Source organism: Lepidothrix coronata, unplaced genomic scaffold (assembly GCF_001604755.1).
Source record: "Lepidothrix coronata isolate B3197 unplaced genomic scaffold, Lepidothrix_coronata-1.0 Scaffold0, whole genome shotgun sequence".
In the NCBI taxonomy this organism is placed as follows: Eukaryota; Metazoa; Chordata; class Aves; order Passeriformes; family Pipridae; genus Lepidothrix; species Lepidothrix coronata.
Window position 1 is genome coordinate 783,813 of NW_016690180.1, and position 14,844 is coordinate 798,656.

At 44.2% G+C, this 14,844-nt stretch overlaps 1 protein-coding gene across 1 annotated transcript; it reads left to right on the forward strand.

Annotated features, from left to right (window-relative positions):
• The first annotated feature begins 9,933 nt into the window (after positions 1–9,933).
• Positions 9,934–14,595, forward strand: ING2 (inhibitor of growth family member 2). Its single transcript, XM_017805692.1, has 2 exons — positions 9,934–10,123; positions 13,292–14,595. Exons 1-2 carry the CDS (start codon positions 9,934–9,936, stop codon positions 13,960–13,962), a joined length of 861 nt encoding a protein of 286 aa, XP_017661181.1. The 3' UTR covers positions 13,963–14,595.
• Positions 14,596–14,844: the final 249 nt, after the last annotated feature.

Consider the following 14,844-nt stretch of genomic DNA (forward strand, 5'->3'; position numbering starts at 1 on the left):
CTGAAGGTTGAAGTGTGTTATTTTATTCCATGTTTTGCATGAAAAGCAACTCAAAACGCACATTCTAACATACAACTGAATAAGCATTATTCGAGTATTTGAATGAGAATTTATTAACATTTCATTAAACCCGAAGAAAGAAAGAATTTCAAAGAACTGGCTGTGGCAAGCAGTGTTTGTGCAGTCCTGTCAGTTCTAAAACCTTTCAGTCTCCCCTCCAGGTACTGTCCTGGTCTCTAGGGATGGGGATGCTGGTCTTTAACTGTCAGACCCTGCTGACAAGGACCGGCGAAAACAATTGCACTAACACTGTAGATGTGCAGAGTTGCCTCAGGAGGACAAAGGAAACGAACCAACCGAAAGAAAAACTAAGCCTGTTTTGTCTACGGAAGTACAGGAAATCGCAGCCGTCAGAAGTGACTCCCGTTTCTTCTGGAGTGTGGTAGAACATCCAAGTACTACCGCTGGCTGCTTGTGGACAGCCGCCCCGCTGGTTGCTGTTCCCAGTCTCCAAGGCACACACCGGTTCGGGGGCTGTCGCCCCAAGTTCGCAGTTCGCGCCCGGGGGGCACTGGACTGGCGCGGGGCGGTCCCAGCGGCGGCCACAAGGCGGGGCCAGAGCGCCCGCCCGCCTCGGGGCGGGGCCTCGCTGCGCTATTTGCATAATGTGTTCCCGGCGCCGCTCTGTCCCTCCCTGGGGAAGGTTTCGCGCCCAGCCGGGGTCGTGGCACCCCTCGGGGGCGGCCGAGAGTTTTGTCCGCTGTACTTAGCCTGTGGAGAGTAGCGTGCAGACAACTAAAGCGTTACGCACTCCTCGCCCTGCCCTCTAGGTTGAGCCAGCTGCCGACCTTTATAATCTGGTGTTGGGGGCGGGAAAATGCCGGGATGTTCTGAAGACCTGCTCGCTAGGCCACGCACGGAGGACGCCGGTTCCTCACGGGCCCCGCGCCCGCCTAGGGGAAAGTCCCCGGACCGCCGGCAGAGAGTGCCGGGCGCTGCCGCGCCCCCGCCCGCCCCGCCCCACGACAACCCCGCCGAGACGCCCCCGGGCCGAGCGGGTGCGCGCGGGGCGGGCTCTCGTCACGGCCACAGACACGCAGGTAGCGCGCGGCACGCGCGCCAACAGAACGGGGCTCACTCTCAGGCCATCCCCTTTTGCCGGGGACAGCTCCCACGGCTGCGCGGTACCTTTCCGGCGCAGCACAGCCCTGCGCAGGGAGAGCAAAGCACGCGTGGGCACACAAGTCTGCTTCCCGGCAGCGGTGGGCAGGACACGCAGTCCCGCAGCCCTCTGCTAGTTCAAATCTGCTAGGCTTCAGGTACCTCCTGGAGCACAGAATCAGGGAGTCAATTAGGCTGTAAAAGACCTCTGAGATCATCGAGCCCAACCTTTGACTAAACACCACTATGTCAACCGGACTATGGCACTAAGTGCCACGTCCAGCCTCTCCTTAAACACCTCCAGAGACAGTGACTCCACCACCTCCCTGGGCAACCCATTCCAATGCTTGACAACCCTTTCTGTGAAGAAGTTCTTCCTGATGTCCAGCCTAAGCACGCTCAGACGGGGAGGCACTCGCCAGGTGGAGCGCTTACCCCTGCCTGAAAAGGCTTTCCTTCCTTCCCTGCTCCGGGATGTAGCAAGAGGTCAGATGGAACTGACAAACTGTGACAAACTACTTTGCCACAGGCACTTGCACCACACAAAAGTTAAGCACCAAACACAGGAGAGCCCAGTGTGTATCTGAGCGACGGCACAAACACTGGCACAGCACTGACTACAAACCACGCTGCTCAAGCACAGCAGCCACTCACCCTGCACTGTGCAGTTCCCCTGCTTACCTGGACCTCCTCAGAGAAGGCCAATGCATGCCACCAGTGTTACCTGCCTACTCTAAGCAGGTTCTCATGCTCACGCTCCCAGGTACTACTCAAGATGCTCCTGCCCTGCCGATAAGCTGAATTAATTTCATAGGCAGTTCTGTTCTTGCCTCTAATATGTCGAAGAAATAATACACCACCATGCTCAACCTCTACTGCCCCACAGTCATGTCTGGGTATGAAACATGATAGAAGAGCACTGGCAGAGATCCTCAAAATGACATCAAGTTTGGGCACCTCAAACCCCAAATAGATGATTTATTACCTTACTGAAATTACCTTTACTACCTTATGTAAAGAGCTCCCAAGCAGCCCAGAGCCAATGCTTCCTTCTGGTCCATGCTGTCTTGGTATTTATGGAGCTCCTGTGGTGAGCCCAGGTCTGCTAAACTAGCAGTGTCTTTCTTTTTGGTTGAGCCTCAGGCATGTGGCCTATATGTAGGCACAGTAAAATTTGCAAACCCCTCTGTTTTCCAACACCTGTTGTTACTCATCCAGCAATATCCTCACGGTGACCTCTTTCCAGCCGTGTAAGACCCTGCACGAGGCAGAGGAGACCAGTGTGCAGAGCAGGGAGTACCTCTGCAGAAATAGTGATGGCAGCTCTGACTGCCTCACACAACAGCCAGCAAAGAGTGCACAAGGGGCTGAGAAACCACCTGGCTTGAGCTGTTACTTCGGTTGCTGTCTTGGCCACTTGAACTACTTGAGTGTCTTTCTTTTCTCCCATTATTCTTCATGTGATCAGCTATATGTACATGGGAAAAGAGAGATTTCAAATTAAAATGCTATCAAAGAACCCATGCCCAAAGAAACAACTAAACTAGGGCACAGCTCTATGAAGTTTTGGTTTTTTGAGTTGAGAAGCTGTAATGATATCCCAGTGTCCTAGTTTCATCTGTTAAAAAGATATATCTAAATGTTAGCTCTATGAAGCTAACATTACATGAGTTGTCATCCATCTGTAGTGCAGGTAGCACCTGCTGTATAGGCTAAAGACCACAGTCAAGCTTGTGCAGACAAGCTTAAGCTTCTGCAGTGACTGATGTGTGCTTGTTTTTCTAAGGTGCACTATAGCACCTTAGCGATTTGGGCTGGTTCTGTATGTGTGTGTGTGAACAAAATGTTTTCACTTGTAGTTTATGGTAAATGTTGGTCGTCAGATTTGTTAGCAGGAGAGAATACATCAAACATTAAACTTCTCTTCCCTACAGATGACACTAAGCTGACATGACATGGTCTAGTGGCCCAGAGACTGAGGGGAAAAAGCATACTTTGAAAGTGTTTTGATGCTGTCTCTCTCTTTCACTGCGCAGGTAAGTTCCCCATTTTTGTAAGTTGCAAAGTGCAGAGAAAATAAAAACAATATCTGCTTTGCACAATATTTTTTAAGCTTTCCTTTCAGCTAAAATGTGCATTTTTGCAATGTTTTTGCATAATGTATAACATGCCACACTCTGTGTCCAGGTAACAACAATTAACTTGCATTTGTGTGCCTTCTAGATGGTTCTGTTAGTTGACACTGCCACAGCAAAAGTATTGCCATTAGCTAGTTTAAGTGTCTTTAAGAAAATGCTGTCATTAAATCTTGCTGTTAGGAAGTATCAGTTTTTAGTCTGTGATTAATTAACACACATTCACAGACGGGCATTTAGGAAAACAGGTTTTATGTTGATACCTGGTAACAGTTTCAAATATGTTGCAGGCTAATTTTGAAAATGGTGCATGATAATTTCTGAGCACAACTGCCTGTTCCTAAGGCAATGGAAGATTGAGTTCCAGTGGCTACCAGCTAGGTATTTTCCTCCTCCAGTAACATTTCTGCAACTAAAAAAGCATCATTCGGCTCTGACATCTGAGCCTACAGCCCTTTAAACTTTGAACTGTCATTGCTAGTCAAGTAACATTAATTGTTAGGCCCAAGTGGGCTGCAAAAGGACTTCTTTTAAATATGAGTGTCAGAGATTAATCACATTGGGCAAAAGATACTTTGTCACTGACAACAGCCTTCCACCCCAAATTCTTCTTTAGTTTGGAATAAATGCCACATTTCTCTTTATTATTTTGACGAAGAGGATGTTTGAGAGGCTAAGGATCTGTATTAATCTTGTTTAACCGTTAATTTTTCTCACAATTACAACTGAATAATAAAGCAAATGTAAAATCTGTCAGTTCCTGGGGGGGAAAAAGTCTGCATTGGTCATATCCTAGTAGTACTGCTTTCTGGTAGCTTGGAGTAAATGGTGGCACTGAAAAGTTTGCACAGCAGCAGCACTCCTAGGAAACACATAATGTGGGTGACTTAGGTGCTACAGAGTGATTTTGAAGACATGAAATAGTCGCTGGTGCTATTTGTGGTGAGTTTTCAGTTGCATTAGGAAAAAAAATCCACATTATGAGGGAAATGAAATGAGGCTTCCCCCTGTTTGTTGCGCAGTTTTAATGACGTATGCAAAACTCTCTTCAAGTTTTCAGGGGAACTCTGAAATTCATAACTGGTACCTATAGCCATGTAATTACCCCATTTTCGTGTACGAAGTGGAATTCATTTCACTGACATCTGTGACAGCAGACCTGGGCTCCCTTTACAGTCAATGGAAACATTTGTAGAGCAAGGCCTATTTATGCTAAGATTCTCTCATATTCAACATATTTAGCTGGGTGACTCCCACCTTTATTTTCTGAACTAGAAAGAAAAATTAACATCCACATATGGGAGTATTATGAATGTCTTAAACTGTCAACTACTGAAACTTCCTGCAGGTGCACTGCCAGCCCTCATTTCATAATCTTGGTTACAAAGGTGCGATTACGTGTGTTTGTTCCTCACAAGAGGAAGAAATAAGAATGTGTTTTTCACATGACCTGTGCTGAGCAGCAGAACCATGGAAACGCAGCGTGCATGTTAGTGTGTAGCTCAGGTAAGAGCACACAAAAAATCCTTTGTTTACTTTGGGCAAAAAAGGCTCAGTTCTTTTCCATTAAAGTCATATGGATTCTTCCATTTACTTGAATGGAAGAGGATCAAGCTTCAGGGCTGAGCTAAGACAAGAAAGACGGTTACTACATATTTGCATAAGATTACCTTGTTACCATTCCTCATTTGTCTTCCCTAAATGTCATCTGCACACTTCCTGAGTTTTTTGGCATGGTGATTGGCTCTGGAGCTGGAAAGCAAATCCACTGATCATTCATGCTTTAAAACAAGAGGTGAGGAAAAAGAGTCACCATCTGAAAGCAGTTTTCTGCAGAGGAAGACAGGGAAGTATTACTTGAGACACAAGTGGACAGATCCATGTTGTAAATGACAGGAAATGATCCATGTGGCCCTATCATCACAGTGACCAGATGCTGCTCCTCATCTGGTCAGCAGACTCCCCCTCCTCTAAGGAGCTGCAGTTCCTATGCCAGCCAAGCATGCTCCGTAGGACCTGTGAGAAGCTGGTGCTGTTCAGCCTCTGATGATTTCCAGGGGGTATTACAAACAGCTTATACTCTCACAAAAGAGCAGTATGGTTCTGCTCAAAACAAAGGGACAATAGGTCAGTATGCTCTGATGGAAGCAATGATGTCATATAAAAGTCAATTCCTTAACATGTCCTGCCTTGGGCCCATCAACTTCTCAAAACATTTTGGATACAGCCATGGCATTAAAGTATGGAAACTGAATGGAAAGAACTGTAAAAAACAGATAAATAGTTATTACAAAACAAAACACAGAGTAAACTTAGTTTGCACACTTTATTCCATTTTTTAGTCTGATCCTGGTAAGATAAGCAGAACCCATCTGTTTAAAAAAAAAAGTTGAGCAGGATATTGTAGCTGTTTTTTCCCCATGTTAATACAAATCAACTGATTACTAATTCAGGCTCAGGAAGAGATTTTCTCTTAGAGCACATGGGCAGAAAACAGGAAATTCTCCAGTTTTTGAAGAGATGTTTGTATTTAGATGAGGAAGAACATATCTCTCCTGATCAGTGTGGGATGTTTGTTACTTTGTACTAGAAAGCTCTTTGGTACAGCTGAGAATGAAGCTAACAGGGAAAAAAGCACATGCCAGTGTTTTCAGGAAATGCACTCTTTAGTTTATCATCATATTGAAATGATCAGATGTTAGGCCATGTCTTATTTTTTAGGTGTTCTGCACTTGTGTAAATGAAAGAAAAAAATAATAATGGTTGTGTTCATATGATTTGTATTCCACCAGATAAATCAAGCCTAATATTTAAGGAAGACCAAAAGCAATGATGTCTGGCATTACAGGGAATTATCTGTTTTGGATGGCCTAATGTTAGAGAAGCTTTTGAGAACAGCTTACCTGGACAAACGCACTAGTACCTCTGTAGCTCTGGCAAGGATAGCTTCTTCCTGGAATATCATCTATACAAAGGTCAGCTATGGCCTATAGCTTCCTTCAGCTAACTCTGTAAAGAGCCTATCTAGCTTGTACTCATTCTTTCATTTCTTAGGGTTTATTTTCTTGATATCTTGTATAATTCTTCATCCTCTTCATCTCGTGGAAGCCAGAGAAGCATTTCTGCCAAGAAATATAGATCATCAAAAATCAGTTCTTTTGCTTAAAAGAAGCATCCTGTTATCATCATTTGGGTATTTTTACTAAATACTAAATAGGTCTTTCACAACTACAGCCCCCTGTGGACTTGTCCTCATCAATAATTCTACTTTTCTTCTTTTTTTTTCTTTTTTTTTTTTTCCACACAGGCTGAAACACTTCCTAGACTATCAATGAAAAGCCAAAAAAAATCTAACAAACTTGCGTATTATTGGGTGAAATAGGACAGGAATCAGCTGTGATCTGAGGATGTAAAATCAGGATTGTGAAAGGTGAGAAGCAAAACTGCAAATGGGGAAAATAAGATTTGGATTAAATCTCTGGAAATATCTTATCATAGTAAAATCTATAATATAATGAAATAATTTTTCACAAAAAGAAGAGGGATACTCTAACTGGGGCTTCTGTTGGGATCTATTATCCATGAAAACTTGGGTTAGTTTAGAGACAGGCAAATAAATCTAAATAAATTGGATATAGGACTTCTGTATATTATTTATTCTTGGAATAACAATCATTGAGATGGGTCTTATGCAATACACCCCAGTATCACATCCCTGATATCACCATGTATGTCAAGCTGACAATTGTCCACTTAGTAAAGCGTTGTTGGAAATGTATGGTCACTCGGCCTCTCCATCTCTACAAACATCAGGGTTCTGCCCTACCTTGTCTCCTCTTACATCCACACTGTTCTCACATGCAGTCAGCTGGGTCATAGAGGTATCAACCTGCAAACTTGAATCAAATACATCAAAATTCTCCCACGATTGCTCCTAGCCATTTTGAGACATGGGCAATGCAGAGAATTCAGCCTGTTACTCCTGCTTTCCTTCCCCCTGAGGCTTCAAACAGGCAGCAAGCTAAGGCTTCATTTTTCTAGGGACATCTTGTCTAAGTTGCTACTGCATTCTTAAGGGTACCCAAAATATAAATCTTTATTTCAGTGTTTGAAAGCAGCAACAACACTTAAATTCAAGAATCATTAGATGTTCTCTACTGTACCTTAGATACTGCTTCCCCCATAGTGACAAACAGCAAGTTTTTAGCACAGAAACTACCTGTAACAAATGTTATGAATTATTCTAAAAGTGCTGTCTTGGCTATTTCTTTACCAACAGTCAGAGAAAAAAAAAAGTTATGCCAAAACGTTGGTTTTAAATTAACGTTTAGTTATAATTAATATTTAATTTTAAATAACATGTTAATTTTGAATGAACATTTTTGCTTTATTTTTTCTGATCTGTAAGGGAAATCTCCTATTTCTCAGCTTTATTTCCTCATGAATGATACAGAATGATACAGCCATTCAAACATACTATAAGCAGAAACACAACCTCTCAAAACAGCCTACATCTTTCTCAAGAACATTGTATCACTTATACTAATTCAGGTCCTTTTACACCGGTGCACAGGTAGTGGGTTTTGCCTGTACAGTAAGTGTCATCTGTTAATATTATATCAAATAATTCAACGTTCAGTTACTCAGTTACTTCAGTTACTCAGAAGTGACAGCAATGAATGCTACACAGTAAAGTTTGAGTGGGTTACTGCTGATGGAAGTGAAGGTAACTAGGTTATTGCCACCTTCTAAATCTATTTGTGCAAAAATGAGACAAGTGGCATAAAATGATCTGAGGCTTAGCTTCATTAACCTGAGATTTAACAATATATCGAAAGAAAAAGCAGCTGGTTTTACAGGTGTTACAGATTTTAAGATGAGGGTGCCTTCTTAAGAACATGAACACACGGAATTACAGACTTCCTGTTTTTTTGGCCAGAGTGACATCAGCATAATAAAGAGTGTTTTGAAAGTACTGCCTACAACTTTGTTTTCATTCATTTTTATGAACTTGCAACACATTACTGGCTTGGGCAAAGCTGTCTGTCTGCAGCTACAATTATTCAACAGCTTAGACATAGATATATGGAAATCACTGCCATGTAGAATACCCTCTTAGCAGCTGCATGAGTTGGAAGTTAGGAACGTGTTTAAATACTTCTCTGAACTGGGGTCTTAAGAAAATAACACTTGCAGACTGCCATCATGTCTGCTAATGTTGCTGTAGGACTAGCCGTGGAGCCATCTGGCACAGATCACACAGTGACAGAATCACAGGAAGAAAGGAGCCTGGAAAGATTCTCTGGAGGCCATCAAAGCAGAGCCAGCTTCACAGCCAGATCAGGTTGTCTCAGGTCTCAGCCAGGTAGGCTCCAAAAATATCCAACAATGGAGACTATAAAACCTCTCTGAGCAACCTGTCCTGCTGTTTGACCACTACTCTAGATCATGCCATCCTGAAATGTTATCTACAGGACTAGTATGGGTACTTTTTTAGTGCTGGCCACTTACCAAAGGTAGGAATGTAAGACAGAAGGGGCTTCGAGGTTTGGATTTTTTTATCCTTGAATCATCTCTGATGCTTTTTATTTCTTTTTAAAGCATTTCTGATGCTTTTTATTTTTTTTATTTTTTCAGGTTCCTTAAATATAAATGCAACATACCACAAAACAAACAGGACTTCTCATGATGTTTCGAGAGTCCACAAGATTAATCTTATTTCCTGATGCTTAGCAATTATTATTCATGCAGTAAAGATCTGAAAAATGTCTGAAAGAGAAGTGGAGATAAAATTGCAACTTTTTAGTAGTTCTATCCCCTTTATATCATTCTTCCAGAAGGAAAAATTATGTAGCTAAAAAGTATATATATAGAAAGTATATTTCTACTATTGTTTCCTACTTTCCTACTATAATTGTTGTGGCGAACATTTGATACAAATTCTGCAACAGCCTTGGAAAAGACGGGATATTCTGTCACATTTTGGAGATACGCTGCTAGGCAAAAAAACCCGCTTGAAGTGATTCCTCGACAGGACAAAATATGACTCAGCTTCCCTAAGTCACAGTTTATCACAAACCATCATCGCTCTTCTTTAAAGCTAAATCGGGCAGCTTTTTTTATGGGCAAGGACAGTCCAAACGCCCGCCTGCGGGCGCCGCGGGATCCCCCGCTCGGGTCGCGGCTCTTCCCGGTCGCGGAAGCGGCGGAGGATCCTGTGCCTTTAAGGGCGCCCCGCCCCGCGCGCGCTCCCGCCCCTCGCGGCGGGTTGAGCCAATGGGAGCGCGCGCGAGGGGAAGGCGGGAGAATGCAAACCCCTGGCAGCGCCGCCGGCCGCGCCTTATAAGGGCAGGACCTCGCGCATGCGCGCGGCGGGCAGGGGCGGGGGCGCCGAGCGGGGGCTTTGCTTCGGCGGCGGCACCGCGGGAAAGGGCGCGGGACCCGCGGGGGGCGGCCGGGCCGGAGAGCGCTCACCGACATCCGCTCACCGCACACCGCGGCGCGGCCGCCCGCCGGCACAGGGGCGGCGGCGGCGGGAGGAAGAGGAGGAGGGGGAGAAGGAGAAGGAGGAGGAGGAGGAGGGAGCGGGGCCGCCGCAGGGACCCCGCGCCCGGTGCGGGCGGCGCGGCGCCGGCGGATGTGCTGCTGGCGCGGGGGGATGATGCTGGCGGGGCCGCAGCTGGTGGCTGGGCCGGCGGCGCCGGGCGGAGAGCGGGCCCGGCTGCTCTCGCTCTACGTGCAGGACTACCTGGAGTGCGTGGAGTCGCTGCCGCTGGACATCCAGCGCAACGCCTCGCTGCTGCGGGAGATGGACACGCAGTGCCAAGGTGGGTGCCTGCGGGGCACCGGGCGGGGAAGGGAACGGGGACGGCCGCCCGCCCAACCCGCCTGCTGCACATGCGCCTGGAGCGGAGGGGCCGGGGCCGCGGTGGGACGCTGCCGGGCCCTGCGGGGCTGAGCCCGCGGCGGTGCCGGGGGGGCGCGGGGCTCCCGGTCCCTGCTGCGGAGGCGGCCCCGCTCCGGGGGCGGCGCTGCTCGGCGTTAGGCCCCGGCTCCGCTGTGCGGGGCCGCTCCCGCCCCGCTCCGCCCCGCCGGCGGTGCCGCTGGAGGCGGGGGCGCGGGATTCGGCCTTTCCGCAGCTCCGCCCGCCGGGCGGGGGCGCCGGTCCGGGCGGGGCCCTGCCCCTGTCCCGCGTACACAGCAAGGGGCGGCGGGGGATGCATAACGCGTCAGCAGCGCTCCCCTGGGTCACGGAGCGGGTCCGCGGAGCGGGAAGTTGCCCTAAACTTATCCGGAGGCACGGCTTCTTTGGAAGAGAGGTTCAGTGCGCATTAAAGCATCCCGCGGAGTTAGCGGTGCCCGGCAGCTGCCGGCTTGCCCTGCCATGAGGCAGAAATTTGGTCTCCCGGAGTCGGCACTGGAGCCGCATTTCCCTCCTTCGGCATGGGCAGGAGGGGACCGAGGGGAGCGCCAAGGCCTCTCAGACGGTGCTTGGCCACCTCCGGAGGCAGCTGTCGGGAAGGGATTTTTCCAGTTATCTTTCTGATTACTCGGAAGGATACATAAGAACAGGCTTTTGTAAGTTTCCTGGGATTTTAAAGTTTAGAGAGCGTAGACTTGCCTGCAGCATTTGGAATTCCTAGTTAAGGCTAGAATACCTAGAAGGCTCTTTACCTCCTGATCGGTGGTGACTATTCAGCGCTCCTCATCTGCCTTGAACAGACTCAATCTTTTATTTAGGCTGTATCTCCTATATATATCATCCAGTCGCTAATACAATACCGGGCCATAGCGGAAGTTTGTTGCTAGTTTTAACCAAAGCCTTCAACTGTTTTAAAAAACAACAACAAAAAAATCTTGAAAGACCCTGAAAGATGGATAAAAATATTTTAGGCCCAAGTTTTAAGATGTAAAAGCAATGCTCTGTTATTTCAGCTAATTTGAAAGGTAGTGATAGTCTGTGCAGAGGGAACAAAGTCACTCCTGTGCTTAGAAAACAAATCCTTTTAGCTTTCATTAGCTCCACCAAACTTAATCAGATTATCTGTAATGAACACTTGGCCCTGGTTTGTGTTGGGTTGAGGGTGGTTTTTTTTGTTTTTGGTTTTCCCCTAACAGAGATTTCAGAGCTGTTTATTACAATGTATGGGTGCCTTCTCTAGTCTTAGGGACTCACAAAGCATTTGGTAAACGTCCATCTCTCTTAGTCAAAAAGTTCTTTCCTCTTTTTAGTGGATGCTGATCCATTTAAATCTTTACAGGCTGCATCTATGGAATAACTGATGTGGGGGTCAATGTTGTTCTCTGTCACAGTGTGAAAAAGTGAACAGTTATTGTTTGTGGGTTCTGCTGGGTAGGGCATTCCAAATATGGGAAATCTGTGTAACTATATCTACACTTTCCAGCCCCCCTCCAAAGAAGTTCATGTGGGAAATAATGTGGCTAGAGATTATTGTACTCTGGTTATGCCTTTCTCATTCAACAGCATACAAAGTACCTTTACTCCATGCTTTTCAGGAGCAGAGATTAAGATTTTTTTAGTTTATTTTCCCCCTTTTCAGGGCAACAGGCAAGTGATGCAGCTGAAGATACAGGGAAACAAAGCTAATGTTTTTCATGGTAGCTGGGATGCTGATATTGAGAAAATACAGGTTAATTGAGTTACCAGACAAGAGGAATCTTCCCCTAGTGAAAGTCTGGAACAGAACAAGATGCGTTTAGCTCCTGTTGTCATACAGGTTTCAGAATTTATAGTAAAAAGCAGCTGTTCATGCTTAAGCTACTGTTTCAAGATGTCAGCAGGAAAAAAATCGCTGGGAACAATGTTGAGATAATAGCTATGACTTCTATTTAGCACAAGCTTGAATCATTTCACAACTGTATAATGCAGACAAATTCTTTAAAAATGAAAGCCAGTTTGTGAAATGCAGGTCTTTAGGAAGAGATAGACTGTGCTGCATATCTTCTTGCTTTAGAAATAAATAGTTCAGTACCATTTATGAATTCTGTTTCCAGTTCAAATAAAATCCTTAAATTCTGAGGGCACCAGTACTGTATCTAACACTGTGCATCAAGTTGTCAGTTTTTCTAAAGTATTTCCTGTCCTTTATGTATAGATCTAGTGTAACTTTTGGCTTGGAAAATACTGTTTTAAAATTCAGCAATATAGAACAGCAGTGTACAGACTAAGACTGATGTATAAGGCATTTGTTGGTCTCATATTTAGGTTCATTTAACTTGCTTCTGAGTACTGTATTTAATGAGAAATTCACAGCAACTCATGCAGTTATTTTGCATGACTAGCAAGAAGGAAAGCTTGGTAGTCAAGCTATAAACCACTCATTTACTAGTTGCTTAAAAATATCCTGTGATGCACTAAAGAGAGTGTCACTTATTCTCAGAAGTTCAGCCTTGATTTAAAATGCAACTTGCTGTAATTTGTTTTGGTAATAGGAAAAATATTTTGAGTGATGTAAGTTAATTTTCATCCTGACTGTAAATTTACTATTATGTAACTTCAGTTGTCATACTCCTTTTATAACTACACTGAAACTGTAATACCAAACCCTTAGATGAATAAGAAGAGGAAGGCAGAGGACCCAGGTATCGTAATTCTGGAGTGTTATATATCATGATACATAATGATTCTATGAATTTAAGGTTTCTTCCTGTGATAAAATAAGCTATTGCTTTGGTATTTAGGCCAGGGGTTTGGAACTATTGTGGTAAGGACTCTTAATAGAAATTCTTGCTTTTTCAGATGAAGGGAGGATCTGGATTGTCTACGCATCAGCAACTACTGTGTCCCTTTTCTTGGGTTATCCTTTCTTTTTCCAATGGCTAGAATAAGCTTGCTCTTTCTTAGAACTTGAGAATTTTTTTCTTGCAACAATTAAAATTTGTACTATTTCCCATCAGTTAGAAATACATTCCTGTGTTTTCTTGAGCATGTTCCATCTTGTGTAATTATTCCTGTTATTATCTTTATTTTATAGAAGCGTTAAAAGAAATAGATGATGTCTATGAAAAATACAAGTCGGAAAATGACCCAGTTCAGAAAAAACGCTTGCAGCAGCATCTTCAGCGTGCATTAATCAACAGTCAAGAACTTGGAGATGAAAAAATTCAGATAGTTACTCAGATGCTAGAACTGGTAGAGAATAGAGCCCGTCAAATGGAAACACACTCTCAGTGTTTTCAAGATCTGTCTGAGAACGAAAAGCCTCTAGAAAAGGCAAAGATGGAGTCGTGCCAGCCAGAGAGATCTTCCCGCAGACCCCGTCGCCAGCGAACCAGCGAGAGCCGTGATCTGTGCCACATAGCCAATGGTATCGATGACTGCGATGATCAGCCGCCTAAGGAAAAGAGATCGAAATCTTCCAAGAAGAAAAAACGCTCCAAAGCCAAACAGGAGAGGGAGGTTTCACCTGTAGAATTTGCAATTGATCCCAATGAACCAACTTACTGCTTATGTAACCAAGTGTCTTATGGCGAAATGATAGGATGTGACAATGAACAGTGCCCTATTGAGTGGTTCCACTTCTCCTGTGTTGGACTCACCTACAAACCCAAGGGGAAATGGTATTGCCCTAAGTGCAGAGGAGACAATGAGAAAACAATGGACAAATGTACTGACAAATCAAAAAAGGATAGAAGATCGAGGTAGTGAAAGCAATTTATGTTTTAAAGAGTTACTCCTTTTATATTAAAATGTTTCATTTCAATGAAAACATTGAAAAACAGTGAAAAGAACACTGTTTTAGGAAATGCATAAGACTATGCAATAATTTTTAATCTATACTATTAATGGAGTATTAAAAGCTGTTATATACCTTCTGTGATCTTTAACTTTCTGCACTGAATAACCAAATAATTGAAACAGGGTGGCTTCAGACCTTTCACAGAAGACATTACAAGCATATGGAGCTTGATTCCAATTTAACCCATTAGTATTTTAAAGAACCTTGTGAATTTTGAACTAATGGTGGTGGGAAAGATACTGAAGAACTTCTCATGTTATGGTAAAGGTGTTGAAAGGCCTCACGTAACTGCTAGCATCTTAACAACTGAGTTTGTTCTTTATCCCAGGTTTTACGTTTTCAGTTTTTGTGTTAACATCACACATTTGGAGTTAGGGTTTTTGAATTCAGCTGTAACTGTAAAAGTCTTCCGAGCTAAAAGCAGACCTCTTCAGTGACTTTCATATGACCAGTATGTTATTTCAAGGAAAAAAATACCACTAACTTAAGCTTTTTTTTTTTTTTTTTGTCAATATTAAACTCTTGTCTTTGTGACTTTATACTTGGGAGTCAGTTTTTGGGTATGATAGAATTATGGTGTATACTCAATTTTGGATATTCTTAGTAGGTTTTGTTTGAGTTTTGTCAAGCATCCTGATATTGTTGAAGATGATCTCTCTATTGCCATAACTATATCCTTGATTGTTTATATTTTTCCACTGCTTGTGTAAAGCTCGAAATGATAGAAGGATCCCTTAGGAGGAGAGGATATTACCTTTTCTGAGAACAGAAATTGCAAATATGGTGGA